This window comes from Symphalangus syndactylus, chromosome 16 (genome assembly GCF_028878055.3).
Source record: "Symphalangus syndactylus isolate Jambi chromosome 16, NHGRI_mSymSyn1-v2.1_pri, whole genome shotgun sequence".
NCBI lineage: Eukaryota > Metazoa > Chordata > Mammalia > Primates > Hylobatidae > Symphalangus > Symphalangus syndactylus.
Genome location: NC_072438.2, coordinates 17,848,650 through 17,873,427, shown reverse-complemented (window position 1 = coordinate 17,873,427; position 24,778 = coordinate 17,848,650). Strand labels below are relative to the sequence as shown.

Sequence of the window (24,778 nt, the reverse complement as noted above, 5' to 3'; positions counted from 1 at the left end):
TCTAGCTGCCTTTAACATTTTATCTTTCATTTTGACCTTTGGAGAATCTGACGGACTATATATCCTGGGGATGTTCATCTTATATAGTATCTCACAGGGGTTCCCTGCATTTCCTGAAGGAAATTTTCATGGACAATATCCTCAAATATGTTTTCCAAGTTGCTTGCTTTCTCTCCCTCTCTTTCAGAGACACCAGTGAGTCATAGATTTGGTTTCTTTACATAATCCCATATTGCTCAGAGATTTTGTTCATTCTTTTTATTCATTTTTCTTTATTTTTGTTGACTGAATTATTTCTGAGAACCAGTCTTCAAGCTCTGAGATTCTTTCTTCAACCTAGGCTATTCTGCTGCTAGTACTTGTGATTATATTATGCATTCTTGAAGTGAGTTTTTCAGCTCTATCAGATAAGTTTGGTTTTTTCTTAAAATGGCCATTTCATCTTTCACCTCCTGTATTGTTTTATTGAATTCCTTAGATTCCTTGGGGGTTTTGACTCTCCCAAATCTCAATGATCTTCGTTCTTATCCATATTCTGAATTCTATGTCTGTCATTTCAGTCATTTCACTCTGGTTAAGAACCATTGCTGGGGAATTAATGTGGTCATTTGGAGATAAAAAGATGCTCTGGCTTTTTGAGTTGCCAGAGTTCTTGCACTGGTTCTTTCTCATCTGTGTTGACTGATGGTCCTTCAATCTTTGAGGCTGCTGACCTTTAGATAGGATTTTTTGCTTTTATCTTCTTTGATGCCCTTGGGGGTTAGATTGCAGCATGAGGTGGGTTCAGTTGACTGTCTTCATTTCGGGAAGATTTTAGGGAGCCAGCGCTCAGCTCAGCACTCCTGGGTTGCATGCTCTGGCTCTGGCGGACTGACATTGGGCCCCTAGATTTGTTCTCTGGCCCCTCAAGGTTAGGAACGTGCCACACTGAATGGGCCGAGGTGTTCCCTGCCCATTGGCCACAACACTTCGATGGGTGTGCCAGCCAAAGCACTTTGGCAGTAGGATCCATGCTTGCTCACATGTGCCAGCAGCTGCAACAGTGCAATGGGGTGTGTGTGCATTGGCTGGGTGGGGCGCAAACAGGAGTTGGGTGGCGGTGTTCCTGCACATAGCTGTGCCAGTGATGGCAGCAGCACAGCAGGGGTGGGACACTGGTGGGGGTGGGGTTGCCAGCACCTGTGCTAGCCCTTGCACCAGTGGGGATGGGGCACTGGCAGGGGCAGAGTTGCCGGTGTCCATTTGTGCATTCATGCTGGCAGTGGCAGCATGGCAGGGTACCCATGTATCAGTAGGGGGCACAGCAGGGTGCACACATGCCAGCAGTGGTGGCACTATGCGGTGCATGCACACACATGTGCTGGAAGAGGGGGAGGCAAGGTCCACTCACAGCGCACCGGCAAAGCGATGGCGGGGTGGTGGGGAATGGGGCATGAACAAGTGTGTGCCAGTGAAGGGAGGCTGTGGTGAAGGGAGGCTGTGGGTGGGCTGGTGCACACCAGTGGGAGCCAGTCTGCTAGAGTTCTCCGATGGTCTGACATAGTCTGCTGGCAAAGGAGCCATGAAAAGGGCCCTGGGGAAGCACCCTGGTTGGGCATCTGACACTGCATTACACATGGGCACAGCCAGGCTGGGGCCCCAAGAGAGTCCAGCAGATGGGGGCATTCAGAATGTACTGGCCTCGTCCCACAGGCAAGGCCACCCTGCTCTGTCCAGGTCTGACAGTCACGCTCCTAGAGGAGCATGGCAAGCCTTGGGGAATGGGCATTACTGGCCATGCTTCACTGCAGATGTTCCCACACCAAACCCTCTGGGCAACACACAGGCTGGAGTCCTGCCCCTGCCACCTGTCTAAGCAGTTCTCCCTGTTGTCGTAAGTGTCTGTGGGGGTTGTGGGGTCTCCTGCTGCTGGGATTCTGGAGGTCCACGGTGAGGGCGAGTCATTCCTCACCTGTTCAACTCATCCCTTCCTGAGGAGTCACTGGGGGCCAGGAAACAAGTCCCATTGCTCAGCAGCCCCATGCAGGGTTCCCAGACTTCCCTGCTTCAGCCCAGCATCTGCATCCTCCCTCTATCCACTCTCAATGCCTTCTCTCTGAGGATGTGGCTTGGGTGTGCCAGTCTTCCTGATGTCCCGGGCTCTCGGTGGGAGATGTTCCTCCTAGCTCGACCCTCTTTTATCTAGTCACCCTTACTTTTCTATTTCAACACCCCTCCCAGCCCCATGCTCATCCAAAAGGGAAGAATGTTAAAATGCGCCCATGAGAACCTACCAGCAAGACTGCTGACCTCCCTCTTTATTGAAACAGAAACTCCTCACCAAGCTTAGAAACAGGTCATCTGAGTGTGCTTAACTCACCACCAAACAGAACACATCACTGTGGGTTTGTTCTGATAGACTTTGTGTTTTCTTACCTGCTAATTAACTGTCCACACTCATTATGCTGTAGCAGCTTCTTCTTTTTAAATTAGAATTAACAGTCAGTTTGGCCTTACATGGCCCGTTTGCTCCTGAGACTCTTCAAAAAAAATCCTCTCCCTCAGACAGTCCAGGATGGTAATGTTCAAGCCTATTGATTCAACTAAAGAACACAGATTTTAAATCCCACTGGAAGAAAGTCTGTGTCAAAACATGCTAATTGATAGTCAAGAGGAAGAACCACTTTACATTTCCCTAGAGCAGAGTTGAGCAAACAATTTAAGTCTTATGTCTGATCCTACACAAATTCAAGTTACAATCACCATGTATGGTTGTTAACGATGCTGACAGGCACGAACATCTTTTCACAAACATCCTCCCTTTTGTTTCTGGAGTTCTGAACTACTGTTTCCTAACCAGTGTCCCTGTTTGCGTCCACATCCTCCCTCTGCTGACCCATATCCCACTCTGCATCAGGGACACTTTTCAAATCACAAATCTGATCCTGTCTCTCTCCTCCTAAAACCCTTCAACGGGCCTACAGCTTCTGCCTGCAAACTCCTGCCCCAAGCATGGCCTACTAGACACCCTAGAATCAACCCCTGCTGGCCCCTCACAAGATGCCTCTGCTGTCCCACCTCCCCATTGCAGCCCGGGGCTCTCACCGAACCTGCACCCTGGTTAGCCCTCCATCTCCTCAACTGCATAAAGAATTTCCGGCCGGGTGCGGTGGCTCATGCCTATAATCCCAGCACTTCGGGAGGCCGAGGCAGGCGGATCACAAAGTCAGGAGATTGAGACCAGCCTGACCAACATGCAAAAACCCTGTCTCTACTAAAAATACAAAATTAGCTGGGCGTGGTGGCGGGTGCCTGCAGTCCAGCCTGGGCGACAGAGCGAGACTCGGTCTCAAAAAAAAAAAAAAAAAAAAGAATTTCCACTCATTCTTAAAAGATCTGTTTAGCTATCATCATTTTCCCTTCATCTACACGTTCAGCAAACATCTGTCAAGCACCCAAGAGACAGACATGATTTGCTATGGGGGAAGCAACAGTGAGAAAAAGAGACAAAATGCCTGCCCTCAAGGAGCACAATGAACAAGCAAAAGATAAATGCAAAGATGATGATGCAATCCATGGAAATAAATAAACATGAGGCTGTGATGGAGAATAAGATAGTGGTGGAGGGACCTCCCCCTTTTGCCTAATTAAATACATGCTCATGTCTCATGCCCATTCCTGGAGAAGTCTCCTTTCCATTTTTTTTTTTTTAGAAAACACATCCCGGCCGGGCGCGGTGGCTCACGCTTGTAATCCCAGCACTTTGGGAGGCCGAGGCGGGCGGATCAGGAGGTCAGGAGATCGAGACCACGGTGAAACCCCGTCTCTACTAAAAATACAAAAAATTAGCCGGGCGTGGTGGCGGGCGCCTGTAGTCCCAGCTACTCGGAGAGGCTGAGGCAGGAGAATGGCGTGAACCCGGGAGGTGGAGCTTGCAGTGAGCCGAGATCGCGCCACTGCACTCCAGCCTGGGCGACAGAGCGAGACTCCGTCTCAAAAAAAAAAAAAAAAAAAAAAAAAAAAGAAAACACATCCCATGTGGTGAGACCACAGGCTTGCATAGTTACTTATGCTGGCCAGCAAACACTGGGGGGATTAATGAGAAGCAGAAGAGGAATCGCCATAATCATTGATATTGATTGGGCCTTTGCCACTGATACGGTTTGGCTTTGTGTGCCCACCCAAATCTCATGTCAAATTGTAATCCCCATGTGTCAGGGGAGGGACCTGGTTGTAGGTGATTGGATCATAGAGGTGGTTTCCTTTATGTTGTTCTCATGATAGTGAGTGAGTTCTCATGAGATCTGATGATTTAAAAGTGTATGACATCTCCGCTTTCACTTTCTCTCCCCTGCTCTGCCACAGTAAGATATACTTGCTTCCCCTTCCCTTTCCGCCATGATCATAAGTTTCCTCAGGCTTCTCCAGCCATGCAGAACTGTAAGTGAATTAAGCCTCTTTTCTTCATAAATTACCCAGTCTCAGGTAGTTCTTTACAGCAGTGTGAAAACGGACTAATACAGCCACACATTAAACACGTCACTAAACATTATCTCATTTAATCCCCAGTACAGACCTAAGAGGCAGGAACTCCTGTTCTGTCCTCATTTTATGTACAAGAAAATGGAGAGCCAGAGATATGACTTACCTGTGGTCACACAACTTGGAAGTGGAGGGGTGGGAATTTAAACTGGGTTAAACCTGGTGACTAAGAGAAAATATATCTAAAGGATTAAGTGACATGTGGACACACTTGTGGAGATTTTTAAGGAGATTTCTAGGCATTTGGTGGGGGGACTTTAGAAACTGATGATAGTGGTTCCATTGGAATAATTTTAATAAATATGAATTAAGGAAAAGTTTGGGCAGTGCACTTTATTTCTTTTATGTAAAAATGGAATTACAATTGAGCTTTCTATTGGTTACTTGGGCAAGAGTTAGTGCCAGTGGTCTTAGCTACTAGCCTGGCCACCTCCACATGGTAATAATTTGCCATGTGCCAAGTAAGCACTATCAAGGTTTCGACTTTACTGAGATTTTAAATAGCTCATTAAGTGAGATTATAGGCAAGGAAACTGAGGTCTAGAGAAGGACCAAAGCCTCCCACCTGGTGGTCGGCAGAGCCAGAGGAGCCCACTGAGAGTCAGGGTGAGTCAAGGCTCTGCAAGGAGCCCCCAGGAAGCATCAGCCATACCTCCTCATCCCTGGTTGCTCAGCAGCCTCCCCTGCCTCCCTACCTAGGAAGCACATGCCTGAGGAGGTGGGTGTCTAAGCTGCTCTCGGAAATGAGAGGACAGACCTCGCGTACATCCTGTGAGGGGTGGAGCTTCCTGTGTGCACTCCAGTCCCACCCTTTCCAACAGGCTGCAGGGCATGAGTTCTAATTGCTGATATATCTTGGCTGTTGTCATGGAACAAATCTGTTTGGGAGCCTGTGCATTTTCAAATTCTCAAATGTCTGTCCTAGAGAAAGGGCAGAGGAGACAGTCTCTTACCTGTGTCCGGATCTCTTGGTTTCGGAGCCAAGTCTATCATTTACTGCTCGTGCCACCTTGAGCAAGTCACTCTCTACTCTGGGTCGCAACTTCCTCACCAGTTAAATGGATTTAGAATAACTGCCTCCCAAGATAGTTCTTACATCAACTAGTAGAGTCTGCAAATGCCTAGCACAGGACTTGACATGTAAATGTTGGATGGAAATAGATGAACGAATGGATAAACAAGATTAAGTCTTTTTACATGAACAAAACAGAATGCCCATGAAGAGTTTTCAAAATTATTATATTTCAATAAAAGAAAAGAGTTATTTTTAAACATGGTGCTAAACAGAAAATTTATTTAAAGGATTAGGTAACATATGGACACATTTAAGGAAATTTCTAAGGGGGTTTATGGGCATTTTGAAGGGCTTTAGAAATTGATGATCGTGGTTCCATTGGAATAATTTTAATAAATATGAATTAATGAAAAGTTTGGGCAGTTGTCCTTTATTTCTTTTATTCAAAAATAAAATTAAAATTGAACTTTTGTCTGGGCGCAGTGGCTCACGCCTGTAATCTCAGCACTTTGGGAGGCCGAGGCAGGCAGATCACGAGGTCAGGAGATCGAAACCATCCTGGCTAACACGGTGAAACCCCATCTCTACTAAAAATACAAAAAATTAGCCGGGCGTGGTGGTGGGCTCCTGTATTCCCAGCTACTCAGGAGGCTGAGGCAGGAGGATGGCATGAACCCGGGAGGTGGAGCTTGCAGTGAGCCGAGATTGCACCACTGCACTCCAGCCTGGGCAACAGAGCAAGACTCTGTCTCAAAAAAAAAAAAAATTGAACTTGTTCTAGTGTACGTGGGCAAGAGTTAGAAAATAGAGGGAAGGGAGAAAGGGCCTAAAGATAATATGTAGGAAACGTTGCTGGAAGCAGAAATAACAAAGCTGTCTTTACAGAAATACCACAGGTGTGCGTTGCTAAGCACAGTCTCATTTAACGCACAAAACAAAACTAAGTAGGAGCTATTGTTATCTTCAGTTTATAGATGAGAAAACTGAGAACCATAGATACATGTGGTCACATAGCTAGTAGGTAAAGTGATAGGAATTTATATCAGGTTTATCTCTGGAGAAAGAAAGGTATCAGATAGTTCCTCACTATAGACACCAGGGCGCTGTTGCCACAAGACAGCTTGGTTGTTAGACAAGCTGAGCTGGAGCACAGATTCACAGAGAACAGAGATCTGGAGGAAAAGACAATTTTTAAAAAGTAATTCTCATATGAAGAACGTGCATAATGCAATTCCTTTTCACTTGAACATAACTAAATATAACTATTAGGAATTTACCAATGAGGGGGAAGAATATTTCTTTGCTTATGAACATTTCTGAAGGAAAAATAATGGCATTATTAATGAAGTAGATAATGTCTCAAAATTATTAGGAATATTTTTAGGATATCGACAGAATTTTTTAAATGACTTGGCAATTTTTTACATAGAATACTCAATTAATCAGCACATATTTTCTATTTTCCTGGCAAGAGGGGAGAAAAATGAGTGGGGAAGGAGAGATGGGGAGAAAGAAACAGGGGAATAAAATAATTTCAAGGTGAGGGACATATACCTCAAGCCATATCACCTCTTGATATTCTGTAAAGAAAGGAGTCAGAGGGACTTTTTTTTTTTTTTTTTTTTTTTTTTTTACTAAATCTGGCTCTTCCACCAAGTTTTATGACCTTGAGCAAATACATTTCCCTCTCTGAGCTTCATTTTCCTAATCTGTAAAATAGGAGTTTTTATTGTACCTAGAGTCCTAGGCAGTATCCTAGGATTCTATACCTCAAATGCATGGATTCAAATCTGGTTTCCTTTTCCACAGTGCATGTGCCACTAAGGCAAGAGCAACTATACGTTATTGGGGAAGCCCTTTTCTGCCAAAGCAAATTGGCGGGCAAACCACCCACTCAGGAAAAACAGTTAGTCAACAAGTGTGGCTCAGTGTCCATGGGATCCAGGAGCCAGGAAGCTTATTCAGATCACAGGATTAATATTCTCCTGGAACATGCTTCTTCTGAATAATAATAATAATCACTAGAAGCTATTGAGTGTTCATCACACCTCAGACACAATTCAATGTGTATTATCTGCATTAGGTCCTTTAAGCTTTGCAATGGCCCCATAAAATCAATTCCAGTGTCTTTGCTTTATAGAGGAGGAAATTCGAGCCAGAAAAGTGAACTAATTTGCCCAAGGTCACACAGAGCCTGCAAGTGGCAGAGCCAAGACTCTAACCCAGATGGTCTGATTCAAGCAGCATGCTCCAAACTGTAGTATCAGACACCCACCCAGCCCCCTAACTATAGTGTTACACTCTCACCTCAGGCCCCTAACTTTAGGGTAAGACCCCCACTGCACACTCCTAATTAGAGTGTGGGACCTCCACCCCATGTTCTTAACCCTAGTGCTATACCCCAACGCCTGAAACTAGTACTTAGGTGCATATGATATAAAGATTTTCTTCACTGTTGTTATTAGCAATGGCTACCTGATTATTGCAATAGTCACTGAGAAGTTAAGCACTTAAGGAATAGATGGCAGTAGCAAAGATTCTTGTTACCTTCCCCAAATCCCCTTGTCCACACCCTTTTGTGATTCTCGGACAGACCTACAATTGCTCCCGTATGTGGCTTTTTGCTTGAGGACTTCCCCAGCTCTCTCAGCCCACATTGTGGCAGGCCAAAAGCACTGCTCAAAGTGTAACACTCAATGAGTGACTGATGAGACATGGTGGATAAATAACCTATTTGTCAATTTTTGCTTCTGTTGCAATTGCTTTTGGTGTTCTCATCATGAAATCTTTGCCTGTGCCTATTTGTCGAGTGGTATTGCCTAGGTTGTCTTCCAGGGTTTTTATAGTTTTGGGTTTTACATTTAAGTATTTAATCCATCTTGAGTTTATTTTTGTATATGGTGTAAGGGAGGAGTCCAGTTTCAATCTTCTGCAAATGGCTAGCCATTTATCCCAACAACATTTATTGAATACAGTCCTTTCCCCATTGCTTGTTTTTGTCAGGTGTGTCAAAGATCAGATAGTTGTAGGTGCACAGTCTTATTTCTGGGTTCTCTATTTTGTTCCATTGGTCTATGTATCTGTTCTTGTACCAGCACCATGCTGTTTTGGTTACTATAATTCTGTAGTATAGTTTTAAGTCAGGTAGTATGATGCCCCCAGCTTTGTTCTTTTTGCTTAGCATTGCCTTGGCTATTCAAGCTCTTTTTTGGCTCCATATGAATTTTAAAATAGTTTTTTATGGCTCTGTGAAGAATGTCAATGGTAGTTTAATGGGAATAACATTGAATTCATAAATTGCTGTGGGCAATTTAAACAATATTAATTCTTTTTATCAATGAGCATGGAATGTTTTCCCATTTGTTTGTGCCATCTATGATTTCTTTAAGCAGTGGTTCGTAGTTCTCCTTGTAGAGACCTTGTAAAGTGCTTTTCATAATGCCTGCCACAGTTACCATCATCATCTTCACCAGCAGCTACAGAAGCACCATCGTTATCATCATTACCATCATCATCTTCTTCATCACCATCACTTCTTGCTAAGAAACCTTGCATATATCACTCCCCTTCTCTAAGCTTCAGCTGACTCATCATAAAATGGGGAATATAATGCAGAGGAGTCTTTATTATTATTATAGTGTCTAACATCTATTGAGTGCCTTTCATGTGCAAGACTTATACTAAGTGTTTGCATTTAGTAGTTCATTTCATGCTCACAAATACCCCCAGTAGTAAGCTCCTACTATCATCACTTTACAGGTGAGAGAATTCCGTTCTAGAAAGATTTAGCTGAGATAGGACTTAAACCTGTTCTTACTAACAGCAAAGCCCAAGCTCCAGTCCACTGTGCTTTACCACCTTCTCTGGTTGTGAAGATCAAGGGAGATAACGGGAATGAAAACACCTGCGTACAATGGCGCTGTGCAGGCTCCTCATGGTTGCTTAGGGCTTGATCTGAAGGCCTAGTGAAAGAGAGGATCTGATATCAATGTACCATGAATTCCCTGGCATCCTAATCATTTATTCTTTCATCAATCCTGCAAACATTTACAGAGCACCTGGTATGTGTTCAGCACTGTGCTAGGATCAGGAGCCTTAACCAATAAACAAGTCATGGCCTCAAGCCCTGAAGAAACAAAGAGATGTACCAGGAGGCAATTTGTCAGTGTTCTACTGCATTGTACATTGATGTACCACAACCCATTGTACCAGCATCAGAAGTACTGAGTTATCCACAGGTGCTTCCAAAAACACACCTAGGAAAGACACAGAAGTGAAACATCATCACCTAACCCTGTTCAGGCTTTAGAATTGCTGTGAACTGATTCCCAGTGGTGTTAGCTGCAGGACCAACTGCATGTGTGACACAAACACTTTCTGACAATGAAATATTCTGCAGACCCAAAGGCTGGTTTCATTACATTTCAGTGTGTAATCATTGTTCTCACACAGTTCAATAGATATATTTAAATATAGAGTCTAATATTTTTGTAGTGAACAGCATATCAAATCTTATCAAAATCAACTTTTGAGCATTTAACTTATGTAGGTAAATATTGATGGAGTATCTACTCTGTGGGAAATGCCAGGCAAATGGAGATAGTGCCTGCTCAGGGGGGCTCACAGCATAGTGGGAGGTGAGGGGACGGTCCATTCCGAGTCGTTTTTGATTTGTTGGAGTGCAAGCCTTGCTGGCAACATAGTGGGGTGATAACTTTGAAAGGTCTGGAGAGATTCAGACTTTAGTTGGCCCTGGCTTTGTGGCTTTGTCACCCTGGGCTGCTTGGTTGGGTCGGCTTGCTAAGTGATTGTGTATGTGCAATGCTTACCTCGAAAGCTTTACCTCAATGGAGGAATTGTCTCCAAATTCAGCCCCTTCCTTTCATCTCACCTGCCGTGATCTGAGCCCTCCTAAACAACCATTGCCTCCTCCCTGGACTGCCCCAACAGCCCCCTGCATCCACTCCTACACCCTCCGGGCTTTTCTCCATCAGCAGTGATCTCTGTGAAATGCAAATTGATCACCTCAACTGCTGCATAGCAGCCCAAAGTGGTTTTCTTCAGCTGCAAACCCCTCTCCATGATCTACAAGAGGCTGCTTCATTGGCCCTGCTCACATTTGCTACCTCGCCCCATTCATCTCTTCCTCCTTCAGGTGTCTGGACAGATTGGCCCCTGTTGTAGAGACCTTGGTCCAATCCTTTCACCTGTAGGACCTGTGCCTGCCCCTCCCTCCACCCGGCATGATCTTCCCTAGATCTTCAGGCGCCACCTTTCCTTCTTCAATCCACATCTCCACCATCTCCTCCCCAGAGCATCCTTCTCCACCCACTGCCAAAATAGACAGTGCATCTCCTCCAGAATGCTTATCACATTTTGTATTTATATTTATTTATTCATTTGCTCACTCCCCTTTTTTATTTTTATTTTTTCATTTCCATAGGTTTTTTTGGGAACAGGTGGTGTTTGGTTACATGAATAAGTTTTTTAGTGGTGATTTCCAAGATTTTGATGCACCCATCACCCGAGCAGTATACATTCACCCAATTTGTGGTATTTTATACCTCACCCTCCTCCCCACTTTCCCCCAAGTTCCCAAAGTCTGTTGTATCATTCTTTTATCTTTTTTTTTTTTTTTTTTTTTTGAGAGGGAGTTTCACTCTTGTTGCCCAGGCTGGTGTGCAATATGCGTGACCTTGGCTCACTGCAACGTCCACCTTCTGGGTTCAAACGATTCTCCTGCCCCAGCCTCCCGAGTAGCTGGGATTACAAGCATGCGCCATCAAGCCCAGATAATTTTTGTATTTTTAGTAGAGATGGGGTTTCACCATGTTAGTCAGGCTGGTCTCAAACTCCTGACCTCATGTAATCCACCGGCCTCTGCCTCCCAAAGCGCTGGGATTACAGGTGTGAGCCACCGCGCCTGGCCCCAGTTGTATCATTCTTATGCCTTTGCATCCTCGTAGCTTAGCTCTTACTTATGAGCGAGAACATACGATGTTTGGTTTTCCATTCCTGGGCTCACTCCCATTTTAATGAACAAGTCACCCCAGCAGACAAGGGTTCCCCATTAAAGCAAAGACATGTTGCTTTTGACCTCACTGTTGGAACAGCCCCAGCACATAAATAATTGTTGGATGTTGACACAGTGAATGGCTCCAGCCTAGTAATTTCCAAATTGTGTTGTGTCTCTCTAGAGTTTAATAAAAGTCCCCGAGGGATTTCCCATCCATTACCCACTCTGTCTTGTCTGAGAAACACCCAGGTGCAGATCTCATTGGCAGAGTGGTGACTCCAGCTGGAGATGGGGAGGTTCAAGTGGGATCCCAGCAGTCATGCTGAGCCCTAGGTCCCAGTCTGGGCACAGGGCACGATCACCAGTCTCACTGTACAGGATATGGAGGAATGGAAGGGTATAGACCTGAGACCACATGTGAGTTTGGAAATGTATGGGGGTAGCTTGGGTTGTGGTGGTGACTGGAGGCTCTCCTGGCATCAGAAAGTAAAGGGTAATAAATGCCCTGCAATTGCACAGGACAGTCTCTCAAAATAAAACTTGTCCCACCGCAATATCTATGATGTCTCCACTGAGTAACACTAAGCCACCAGGGCGACTCAGGAACTGGGGCCCACTACACATCCAGTCAAGGGGCGGCGGGGGGCTCTAAAGTGTGGCAGATGGAGATGGATGCTGGAGGCATGACCTTCTCAGAGTGATTAATTCCATGTCCTGGCTCACACACTGCAGGTGGCATCCCGTTCATCTTGACTGGTGAGTTCTTCCAGCAATCTCAGCGGCCAGCTGCCTTCATCATCGCAGGTACCGTCAACTGGCTCTCCAACTTCGCTGTTGGGCTCCTCTTCCCATTCATCCAGGTATGACTGACAAGGAGTCTTTTGCCCATGGGGTTCCCTTTGATTCTGCAGCCCTTGAGGAGTGATTCATAGAGCAAAGTTGATATCTCTCCTCTCAACTGGAAACTCATGCTATTTTCCTAAGGAAGGAAGAAACTATGCTTCGGGCAAAACCTTTCATCCCTTTCTCTTTCCTGTGCCTTCCTAGACCTGAATGCTGTGGGCTGCTTCAGAGGGCGTGGGCTACCCATTGCTGACGGTATGCAAGGACTCCTAGGTTAGCAACTCAAACCTACAACCTACTTATCATTTTTACAATGTGGTCATCACTGTGTAAGACAAATTCCATCTAATAGTTCCAGTGCACACTGCAAACCACCACCTATTTAACATCCTCGTTGTCATCATCATAACCACAGCTAATGGGATCATTGTCCCAAGGGTGACAGTGATCAGTAGGAAAATGCCCACATACTCAAGAATCAGATACAAGTCTTTTTGGGTAGGGAAAGAATCTATTCATTGGAAACCGAATTCATTAATTCAACACATATATATGTTGAGTCCCAGCTGTGTGCCAGGCACTATTCTAGGCAATGAGGATAGACTGGTAACAAAGCCTGTGTTTCCTGGTCCTGGAGCTGAACGGGGAAACAAAAGAGGCAGAAGTGCTATTTGAAATGGGGCAGTCATGAAGGGCTCTGGAAGGAGGTGACAGTTGCTCAGAGGCCTGAGTGAAGTGAGAGAGCAGAGCTGTCCAGAAATGGTGAAGTCCTGGCTAGAAAAACAGCAAGTGCAAGGGCCCTTAGGCAGGGCTGTATTTGGCCTGTGTAAGAAACCACCCAGAGGCCTATATGACAGAAACAGAGTGAGCAAGAAAGATGGACGAGACAGAGGATCAGATCAGAGAGTTATCTGGGAGCAGGAACATAAAAGGCTTTGCAAGCCCTCTGCACAGAGCAAGGGGCCCAGAAGCATTTGCAGAAGGAGAATGAAGCATCCCTGCTCAAATGCCCACCAGGGCTCCCTGCTGCCCTCAGTGCTGGGTGGTAGCACCTGGAGAAGGTGAGAATCTGTCAGATACATCACCCTCCATTCTCAGGAGCTATTTCAATCCTGTCCTCCTCCCCTCACAAACTATTCTGAACACTCAGTTCGGAGTCTGCCTGCTAATTTACTAGTGCCAAGCCCAACACATCCCAGAGATTCTGCTGCCAGCTTGGGTGAGCCAAAGGTCAGTGTTTGCGGCACTCCAAGCCCCAGCCACCCCAGCTCCAAGCCTGCATGGTGGCTGTTCCTGCATTCACAGTTACAGAGCAGTTGCTCTGTGCCGCCCCCCTCCCCCATGCATGGCTTTCTGTGCCCACATCACCCTCACACAGTCCTGAGCTGGAGTTTCTGATCCTTGCCACTGTACAGGCAGGGAGGTCCAGGAAGCAGACATGGTCGGCCCAGGTCCCACAGTCAGCATCAAACCCAGTTTCTCCACTTCACCACCTTGTGCTCAACTTCCCTCTCCATCCATCACTTGCTACGGCCTCCTCGTCTCAGAAGGTTGCCGCACCCTGTAACTTTCAAGGCATCTTTGTGTTTTAGCAACAACCACTCTATTTCTGAAACATAAGTGCTGTTGGGGGCTCCATGAGCCATGGAGTTAGTCAAGGTCCCACACTCATTTACTCCCATCCTGGGACACCTTCACATGGCTGCAGTCAGAACATAACAAGTTATCTTTTAAATTGACTTTAAACCTCAAGTGGCTTTTTACAGTTTGGCCCAAAGCCAGCAGAGCCAGGTGTCAGTAAAATCATCATTCTTGTGGCAAAAGTTAACTTCAAGCTGCTTCTGTCAACATGGTCTCCCCATCACATTTATAAATTAAGCAGAGAAGTTCCAGCATCTTCACATGGCCCAGTACTGAGATGTGTATGTCCGAGAAGCAGGCCACTATCTTCTGAGCCACTTGGGGGTGTGGGGTGTGAAAGACCTTGCTTGCCTGCCACAGTTTGAGTGTTAACAGCACCAACATGCCACTTTAGCATGCTGTGTGCCCAAGTATTCCACCGCTGCCTGTGCTAGGAGGTAGTGCCTGTATCATGCCCTTTGACAGGCAAGGGGATGAGCTCAGAGAGATGTAGTAACTTCACTGCACTTCCAAACCTAGATAATTTTTTGTATTTCTAAAAACTGGAATCAATTCTTTGTTTTGTTCTTGCTTCTCTTGCCTGTCATTTATGAGCCTTTTCGTACGCCTGTGGGCATTTTCGCAACAAATCCCCTCTGGAAACAGTTCCTGAGCAGCTGGGTATGTCCAGGGTGTCTGGGTTTTCAGGGGTCATTCGGGAAACATTGCAGGTGTGACTGTCGATGAACCATCAGAGCAGGAACAGCCAGGCTGGACATACAGATGGAGACACTGGGCAGGTAGTTACGTTTAGTATTTTGTGAAATGTCAGCCTCCTGACCCAAGTCTAGGAAGGCAGCCACGGTTAATTTCCTTTCTGGAGAGGAGCTTAGCAAGTTAGAGAGCTGGGCTCAGGGGACTGCTGTGAGCAATGATCAATGCATTAGAGAAATACAGGGCTAACAAGTTCTGAGTCACATCCCCCAACCCCAGCCCACCACAGCTCCACCCACACCCGCCCACGGGAGCAACGTGTATGTGTTGTAGACGCCATACATGAACCATTTCTGACCTACCTCCCTTCTGAAAACCAGCTCAGCCACAATCAAGGGCTACTGTGTTCATCTACTCGGGCCTCGGGCCGCCATGACCAAATAGCACAGACTAGGGAGCTTCGACAACAGAAATTTATTTTCTCACAATTCTAGAAGGTAGAAGTCTGAGCTCAAGGGCTTAGCTGGCTTAATTAATTCTGAGGCCACTCACTTTGGCTTGTAAATGGCTGTTGTCAAGTTCACAGCTATGCCAATTGTTATCCCCAGGATCAGGTTCCAGCTCATGCTGAGGTCCGAAGGGAGTGGGTGGATGAGCAGACAGCTGGAAGAGCACTCGGGGCCTTAGGCAGGTGCAATGTAGTCTCTCATCAGCAGTTCATTCACACTAGGACTCACACTGTCCACCCTGTCTTGGCTGCTTGGTCCAGCAGCTCCCACACATGGCTGCACTGCCAGCTTGCCCTTCAAGGTCAGCAGCTTAACTCTTTCTCTGGGCACCAGAACTCGAGCTGTGTCCTGGCTCCCCTCTTTCCATTTTGCAGCTGGACAGCTCTGGTTCTCTCTCTCTTTCTCTGGGCACCAGCGCGAGAGCGCCTGTACAGTGTCAGCAGGGCAGTCATACCTTTTACAGACAACAGTGGTGTAGGGCCAAGGGATGCCCTTCCCCTGTTATGGCTACATGGCTGTGATAACAAGTGGAGTTACACGCCTGCCCTCTAAACTCACTGAGTCACTCTGGATGTTTACCTCAGCCTACCCTTGACCAAAGCACAACCATGTTCCTTACAGCTATCTTCTCCCTGTGTCCTTGCATGGTCGCCTTTCTGTGTCGATCTGTGTCCTCATCTCCTCTCTTATGAGAATAGCAGGATATTGGATTAGGGCCCACCCTAATGATCTCATTTCAACTTAATCACATCCTGAGGTGCTAGGGCTTAGGGCTCAACATATAAATTTCAGGAGAGACGCAGTTCAGCCCACAGCAGCCACCAAGAGAAACTACTCACACATCTTGACTGTTTCACTTATTCCAATAAGTGTCAGTGGCAAATGTATTCCAGTCCCCAAACAGACCCCTAAGAGGCCTGGACTTCTTCCTCAGAATAAAATATCTGAGCCAATAGAGCCACAGACAACGGCATGAATCACGCCTGTGTTGAAGCCCATGTATTAGCAGAGGGCCCTGGGCATGCTCCTCAAGCATGGGTTTCCTCTCCAAGCCTGAGTTTCCTCACCTGTAAAACAGGAAAAATCCTTAGCCCTCTTATCACCAACAGAGAAAGGAGGCCACTGTGGTTGTGGGGAGGAGCCCACATCCCTTCATGCTCACCTTCACATGCTGGCTCTGGGATCCTGTTGGCAGCATTTGCTGTGGTCAGCATCAGTGTTGCTTGGGCCGTTTGTTATAAAGCCTGCGAAAAACAGTCTCCAGTGTGGAGTGCCAGTATTTTCCGATTCAGAGAAAATTGCATGCAAATGTATGCCTCCTTGATTCTACTCGAGTTGTAAAATCCAGTTTGAGTTCAATAAATTCTGGAAGGGAGCAAATTATTCTTTTCAACCTGAAGAATATTGGGTCATATCCTGAATGCCTCAGCAGAGTGAGACAGGCAGGGCTAGTCAAACTTTTTCTGAGCTTTTTGTTTTTCTTCAACTTTTATTCTAAGTTCGGGGTACATGTGCAGGATGTGCAGGTTAGTTACACAGGTAAACATATGCCATGGTGGTTTGATACACAGATCAACTAATCAGCTAGGTATTAATATTAAGCCCAGAGTCCATTAGCTATTCTTCCTAACACTCTCCCTCCACCGCAAACCCCTGATAGGCCCCAGTGTGTATTGTTCCCCTCAATGTGTCCGTGTGTTCTCATTGTTCAGCTCCCACTTAAAAGTGAGAACATGCAGTGTTTGGTTTTCTGTTCCTGTGTTAGTTTGCAGAGGGTAACAGCTTCCAGTTCCATCCATGTCCCTGCAAAGGCCATGATCTCATTCCTTTTTAAGACTACATAGTATTCTATGCTGTATATGTGCCACGTTGTCTTTATCCAGTCGATCATTGATGGGCATATGGGTTGATTCCATGTCTTTGCTATTGTGACTAGTGCTGCAGTGAATATACACATGCATGTATCTTTATAATACAATGATTTACATTCCTTTGGGTAGATACCCAGTAATGGGACTGCTGGGTCAAATGGCATTTCTGCCTCTAGGTCTTTGAGGAATCACCATGCTGTCTTTCACAATGATTGAATTAATTTAAACTCCCACCAACAGTGTAAAAGCATTCCTTCTTCTCTGCAAGCTCGCCAGCGTTTGTTGTTTCTTGACTTTTTAATAGTGGCCATTTTGAATGGCATGAGATAGTATCTCATTGTGGTTTTGATTTGCCTTTCTCTAATGATCAGTGATGTTGAGCTTTTTTTCATATGTTTTTTTGGCCACATGAATGTCTTCTTTTGAGAAGTATCTGTTTGTGTCCTTTGCCCACTTTTTAATGAGGTTGTTTTTTCTTGTAAATTTGTTTAAGTTCCTTGTGGATCCTGGATATTAGACCCTTGTCAGATGGATAGATTGCAGTAACTTTCATTCTGTAAGTTGTCTGTTCACTCTGATGATAGTTTCTTTTGCAGTAGAGAAGCTCTTTAGTTTAATTAGATCCCATTTGTCAATTTTTGCTTTTGTTGCTCTTTTTTTTTTTTTTGACATTTTTGTCATGAAATCTTTGCCCGTGACTATGTCCTGAATGGTATTGCCTAGATTTTCTTCTAGGGTTTTTATAGTTTTGGGTTTTACATTTAAGTTTTTAATCCAGCCAGGCACAGTGGCTCACGCCTGTAATCCCAGCACTTTGGGAGGCCAAGGAGGGCGGATCACAAGGTGAGGAGATCGAGACCATCCTGGCTAACACAGTGAAACTCCGTCTCTACTAAAAATACAAAAAATTAGCTGGACGTGGTGGCAGGCGCCTGTAGTCCCAGCTACTCGGGAGGCTGAGGCAGGAGAATGGCGTGAACCTGGGAGGCAGAGCTTGCAGTGAGCTGAGACTGCGCCACTGCACTCCAGCCTGGGTGACAGAGCGAGACTCCACCTCAAAAAAAAAAAAAAAAAGTCTTTAATCTATCTTGAGTTAATTTTTGTATAAGGTATAAGGAAGGGGTCCAGTTTTAATCTTTGCCTCAGCCTCTCAAGTAGCTGGGGTAATAGGCGGCTGCCACCACGCCGAGCTAATTTTTGTAATTTTATTAGAGATGGGGTTTCACAATGTTGGCCAGGCTGGTCCTGAACTCCTGACCTCAAGTGATCCACCCACCTCAGCCTCCCAAAGTGCTGTGATTACGGGCGTGAGCTACTGTGCTCGGCTGAGCCACATGTTCTTGACTGAATTTTGTGAAACAGAATAATCCTTGTGACACCCATCAGGTCCCTTGGGAAAAGAAAGCCAAGTAAGAGGCAGCTGTGTGGGTGTCAGAGAGGTCCTAGGAAGCCCTGAGTGTGGCCTGGGATAGGGCAGGAAGCCTCTCTGAGCCTCAGTCCATCCATCCACTCACTAAGATACTCAGAGCATCTACTGTATATCAGACACTCTCCGGGCTCTGGGAATACAAGAAAAATGATGACTCTTGCCTTCAGATAGTTACCTCTTGGTAGGGAGAAGGTTAATAAACAGGCAGTTGCACACTATAATGCTGCACAGTGATGAGTGTTTTTGAAGAGCAATGAAGCAGGGCTGGGAGGGGCTATTTCAAAATGAGAGTCAAAGAAAACCTCTCTGAGAAAATGACCTTTAAGTCGGATGAAGAGGAGTAAGGAAGCAGGATATACAGAGGCCTAAACGAAGATTATTCCAGCAAGACAGAACAGCATGTGCAAAGATTCTGAGGCCCAATACTGGAGGGAAATCATAAAGGCAGTGGAGTTGGGGCAAAGAAAGTGAGGAGAATAAGATCAGAGAAATAAGAGGGACACATGGTCGGTGGCCTTGGAGGCCATGGTGAGGACTTTGGCTCTCCTGCAGGTGACTGAGGAAGTCATGGTGGGTTTTGAGCAGAGGAGTGACAAGTTTTGTCCTTTGTTTAACAGGATCACTCTGGCTTGTCTGTTAAGAATAGTCTTCAGATTATGCTTCAAGTGAAAAGCAGGAAAATCAGTTGACAAGCTATTGCAAAAATCCAAGCAAAACATGATGGTGGATTGCACCAAAATTAGGTTACAATAGAAGTGGTGACAAACCCTCAGATTTGGAATACATTTCAAGGTGGAGCAACATGATTTCCTGATGGAGTAGATGTGGGTGGGAGAGAGAGAGAGAGAGAGAGAAAGAGAAGCTCAGCCTGCCTCCAAGTGTTTTTGTTGGCATAATCAATCAGAAGGATGGAGGTGCCATCAGCAGAGATGAGGAGGGCTGGAGCAGGCAGTTTTAAAGGCTCCACTTTGGACTTGATAAGTCAGATGTCCATTCCGCCTGCAGATGGGAGTGTGGAGGATGTGGAATGCAAAATTGATGTATCTCATTTCATCTTCAAAACAATATGTGGGTATATATCACCATGTTGCAAATGAGGAAACAGATGCTCAGTGGATTGAAATTCTATCTTAAATGGCACATCATAAGTGTTAGAACAACATGTGAGTAATGGGATCAGGATTTGAATCCCATTCGACTGGCTTCAGAGCCCATACTCTCCCCCTTCTCCACACTACTCTTGAAGTCTTTGTACGAGCAGAAGGCACAGTCTCAAGAGCTAAGCACCCCCAGGTGTGGAACATTTACTGCATGTGGCACTTTAAAGGGAATGTCTCATTTAATTCATACAACAACCCTACATGTACCATGATTATCCTCTTTTTCAATCATGGAAACTGAGGGACAAACAGTCTCAGATTTAGTAAATGGTAGATCTAGGATATGATCCAGGGATCAAGCTTAAGCACTCTGCTATTCTCCAAGAATAAATGTTTGTCAAATCAAAGAATAGAATGGAATTGACTAAAATCTGGATGTTGCTTCTTGGGAAATATTATTCAAAGACAGTGTCACCTTATCTTTGGATCAGTAGATGTTTGTTGCATATAATAGTCACAATCCTGACAGCTGGGACCCAGAAAGTGTTTTATTTCTGGAGTGGTGGCTCATGCCTATAATCCCAGTACCTGGGAGACCAAAGCAAGCAGATTGCTTCAGGCTAGGATTTCAAGTCTTTTATTCCACAAACATGTCCTGAGTACCTCCTATAAGGCACAGGAGCTACAGAGGTGTCTGAGTCACTGAGAAGCTCAAGGTCTAGTGCAGTTGGCAGGGTTATTCTAGTCCAAGCACTAATCAGGATACATAAAACGGAGTGATTGCATTGAACATTTCTATTTTTTCTCATCTCTCTTATTTGTGCAAGGCCGTCTCAGAGTATCAATTAGTGACTTAGATCATTTGCATATTAGAAAAACTGACATTACCTTGGCCTATTCTATGCTCCACATTCTTCCTATGAACTAAGGCATTTCTCTTCCCTTTTGATGTCATTCTTGTCTCATGTGTTTAGTAGAAGCAAGGAGACAATGTGGTTAATTGTAAATATAAGCTTAAGCTAATATTCAGCAAGCATTCCATTTTGCTTTCTTGATGATTAATTTTTAAATGCCAAATTTGCAACAACAGCAACAACAAAAAAGTGCCATTTTCTCATCTTTCCTGGAATTTGAAGCTGATTTATTCAAGCCTCATGTGATAACACTTCGTGTAGGGCACACTTGCCTTATAGAGCCAGCATCACACATGGTGTTTTGTCTAGGAGTGTTGGTATATGAATGTGGAGCTATTTTAAAAATCTGTGTAGAGATGGTTTAACAGCAAGTTTACTGATTATCTATTTAATGGTTTTTGTCTCTGCCTTTCCACAGAAAAGTCTGGACACCTACTGTTTCCTAGTCTTTGCTACAATTTGTATCACAGGTGCTATCTACCTATATTTTGTGCTGCCTGAGACCAAAAACAGAACCCATGCAGAAATCAGCCAGGCATTTTCCAAAAGGAATAAAGCATACCCACCAGAAGAGAAAATTGACTCAGCTGTCACTGATGGTAAGACAAACTGAAGGCCTGAACAAGTTTCCTCCTCCACGTTGGACAATTATGTCAAAAACAGGATTGTCTAAATAGATGATCTCACTTTTCAGGAAACTTAAAATTTACCCATAATTGGGAGACTTAAATGAATTGAAGCTATGCAAGTCTTTTATATTATGAAGTATTTAAAAGTAGACCTGTACTAATCTAACATTGCAACTATGTTAGCATTATTCACAACTGAATCTCCCAAACTCTTCTGGAAGCTGCAAGGAATCACTGTATGTTTCAGTAGACTCAGCGTTCTTCTATATAGGTTGACGACCTGCCTTCTTCATGACTCAACCCATGATTTCAAAATGAAATTGGGGAAACAGTATGTTAATGCTTTATCAAAGAAAAATCAATTTGGTCTGTTAGGGGACTCAACGGATGAGAGATCACAGACTGAGATTCTAGTCCCAGCTTTACCACAAGCAGCCTTGACCTGCCCTCAACCTGGGTCCCAGTGCCTCAATGACCCTAGGCTTCCATCCCTGATATAGGCTTTCAGAAGTCAGTGGAAAGATTATTCATAGAGCCTAAGAAATGCCTGTTTCCAATATTTGACCTTGTGGATCTCAGGCTTTGGAGAGCCTAATACCAACCCACCAGCCTGCAGATTTTGTCTTTCCCAAACTGTGTTCCAGGAATGGGCTCAAAACTTCAGGGCTGATGCTGTCCTCACCCCAGACTATTAGAGTCCTGTGTGCTCACAGAGAACATGAAGAATAGCAATGTGTGGAAGACTTAACTTTCTCGTAATTCCAGCAGGGACTGAAAATTGACCTCTATCCAAATGAAAAGCAATGTTGAGGATGATCTAAAGCTAAACCTAGGCTTGGTGAGGGAAAAAAAAACATTGTGATTAATTGGTGATCTCTGCCACAAGTGTGGGGCTCAGAGTGTCAGCACGGGTACCTCATGTTTACCAAGTCTAGAAGAGATTTCTCTGTAAAGGTAATGAGCTGTCTTGAAAGATGGGGAGTTCACCATCACTCAAAGTGCTCAAGGGAAGACTGGGTGATTACTCATCTTGACTGTTGCTAGGAAAATCTGGGTCAACTTTGAAGGAAGGTGTTTGGAATAGATATGTTGAAGGGCTCTTCTAACTCTTACATGCTAGGGTTGTTTGCGTAAGAGCTACTTACAGCCTGCTATTGTAATGTGTGGCTTGCGTTTTGGGCGATTTCCTATACTTGCTTCTAAAATGAAACAAAGTGTCCTAAAGTAAAGTAAAGTGCATTTGAATTAGCACCAGTGTGTTTGAATTTGGTATCTCATAGGAGTGGGGCCAGAGAGGACTTGACTTAGCAATACCACTAGAATCCTTTCGGCCATAATCCCTTGGGTTTCCTGATCATTCTTGACAATGGCAGCCTTAGCCAAAACTTGAGTTCAGTTTTCCTTTTCTGCGGAGTATTCTTTCATCACTGGGCCACTCCTTTGGTTAATTGCCAACTCAGTGCACCATGCCATCCAGCTTTGGGTTGGCTGAAAAATTTGGACAGTGTTTGTCAAGACAAAGAGAAAGTGAGGTGTGGGTTCCAAAAGTGCCTAAGGCCAAAAGAGCCAAGGGAAAGACAGTGTAAAACAAAAATCTTAGCTTTTTGGTGTTCTCTTTTATTTGGAGACAAGAGAATTTAGGTAATAAATATTTATTAGGTACCTACCATAGACAAGGCACTAGCTATGTACTAAAGATGTATCAGTAAGCAGGAAAATATACTGCCCTCACCTGCAAAAGCCCATGTCTACCAGAGAAGATAGAAAATCAAAGCATTAACTGTAAAGTTGTCATCAGTACTGTACTTTACAGTACAGTAAATTGTCATCAATACAGTGATATAGAAACATGCCACAGGGATGACTGGGGTGAGAGGTGAGAATCAGGAAAACCTTCCCAAATAAGTGACAGAAATAGAATGGGGAACACTATGACTATCAGGCAATAGGGCAGGAATTATTCTTACATGTTATTTTATTTGAAAAGCTCATAGAGCCATTTCTTACTCCATTTTCTACTGCTTATAACAGAATACCTGAAACTGGGTAATTTATAGACAAATATACTTATTTTTTTACAGTTCTGGAGGCTGTAGAGTTCAATGTCAGGCAGACATCTGACGAGTGCCTTCTTACTGGTGGGGACTCTTGCAGTCCTGAGGCAGCACGGGGAATCACATGGTGAGGCAGCTAAGTGTGATCACTGGGGTCTCTCTTCTCTTTATAAAACCACCAGTCCCACTCCCATGATGACCCATTCATTCATTCACTCATTAATCCATTAATTCATGAGGGCTCTCATGATCCGACTACCTTTTAAAGACTCCGCCTCTCAATACTGCCACATTGGGGATTAAGTTTCAACATGACTTTCAGAGGGGACATTCAAACCATAGCAGCCACATTAAGGAAATTTTTGAAAAATAAAACAATAAGACATCCATAATCTCATATCTTTCACTCCCCCAACATAAGCAATTTAATTTTTAGACAGCTCTGTCCATTTCTTGCTTATTATTCATCCAGTTGGAATCACAGAATACGTGAAACACAATTACAATCATCTTGTCTCTTATCTTGTATTTTTTCCACTTTATATTAAATCAAATGCATCATCTCAATTCCAAACCCTTTTTTTTTATTCTCTTGATATTCACTCCTGTGAATTCTTCATGTATAAAGTTGTTTTTCACAGCCACACACTTGTACCACAAATCTAGGGGGTATTCTTTCTTTTAGTGTCCTTAATATTGTATTACTTTCTAATACTCACACTTTAACTTTACAGATGAGTAGAATGGAATAGCTGTGCTTCAGAATAGAACCTTTTTCTTATGTTTGCTTGGGCCTTCCTCCTCTCTGTTACCTATGTTGATAATCTAGGATTTGTTGTCTCACATTTTCCTCCATGTTCATATGATATTCAATGAAATAAAATACATGTGACATTAAAAAAAAGTTGTTTTCCAGATACTCAAATATAAGGGGGAGTGGTGAGTCAGAGAGATAGACATTTTCATGAGCTTTGCTTCACAGGCTCTGGTTCTTGGCTGAAAGGTACTAGCCGCTTACAGCACCCTGTATCCATTCACAGACCCTAAAAGAATCTCTAGTCAAATTAACAGGTCTCCTTTCCTAATTCCTGACCAGGAGTTGGGGATTAGACCCTTGTCTTACTATTTTACATATTCTCTCACCTCCAAGCCATGGAGTTTTATATTTCTTCTTTTCAGGTTCACTAAAAGTAACTCTTCCAGCTGCTAGTTCTGGCTAAGTAAGCACACTCCACCCTATTTCTCCCACTGATCATAACTAGCAACCCTGGACAGAATCATAGTGCAAACATATAAGGACTCTGAAAAATAAATTATATCAGGCAAATTGAAGAGAGAAATCAAAACCCAAAGGATAGTTAATATGGCAGTGAGTATCTCCTAGCTTATACTCCAGGACAGGGCAGTTTTGGAAACTGTGCAATGGACGTAGACTGAAAAATCTGCAGGAGACATCTCCTGCCTCGATCCCTGCCCAGAGTGACAGGAAAGGGGTGACCCTTGGGGGAAAAAAATGTGATCAAACTGATGAATGTCAAATATA

The 24,778-nt window shown here is 44.4% G+C and overlaps 1 protein-coding gene across 4 annotated transcripts in view; it reads left to right on the top strand.

The window, feature by feature from the left end:
* Window positions 1-24,778, top strand: part of SLC2A9 (solute carrier family 2 member 9) — a 254,664-nt gene that overhangs the window by 187,409 nt on the left and 42,477 nt on the right. For 2 of the 4 annotated variants that reach the window (XM_063619385.1, XM_063619386.1), the window contains 2 exons: window positions 12,285-12,412; window positions 20,971-21,151. In XM_063619385.1, the coding sequence (XP_063475455.1) occupies window positions 12,285-12,412; window positions 20,971-21,151 (309 nt within the window). Of the gene's footprint in view, window positions 1-12,284; window positions 12,413-20,970; window positions 24,140-24,778 lie in introns of those variants that run through there. The other 2 variants (XM_063619387.1, XM_063619388.1) reach the window with 2 other exon arrangements.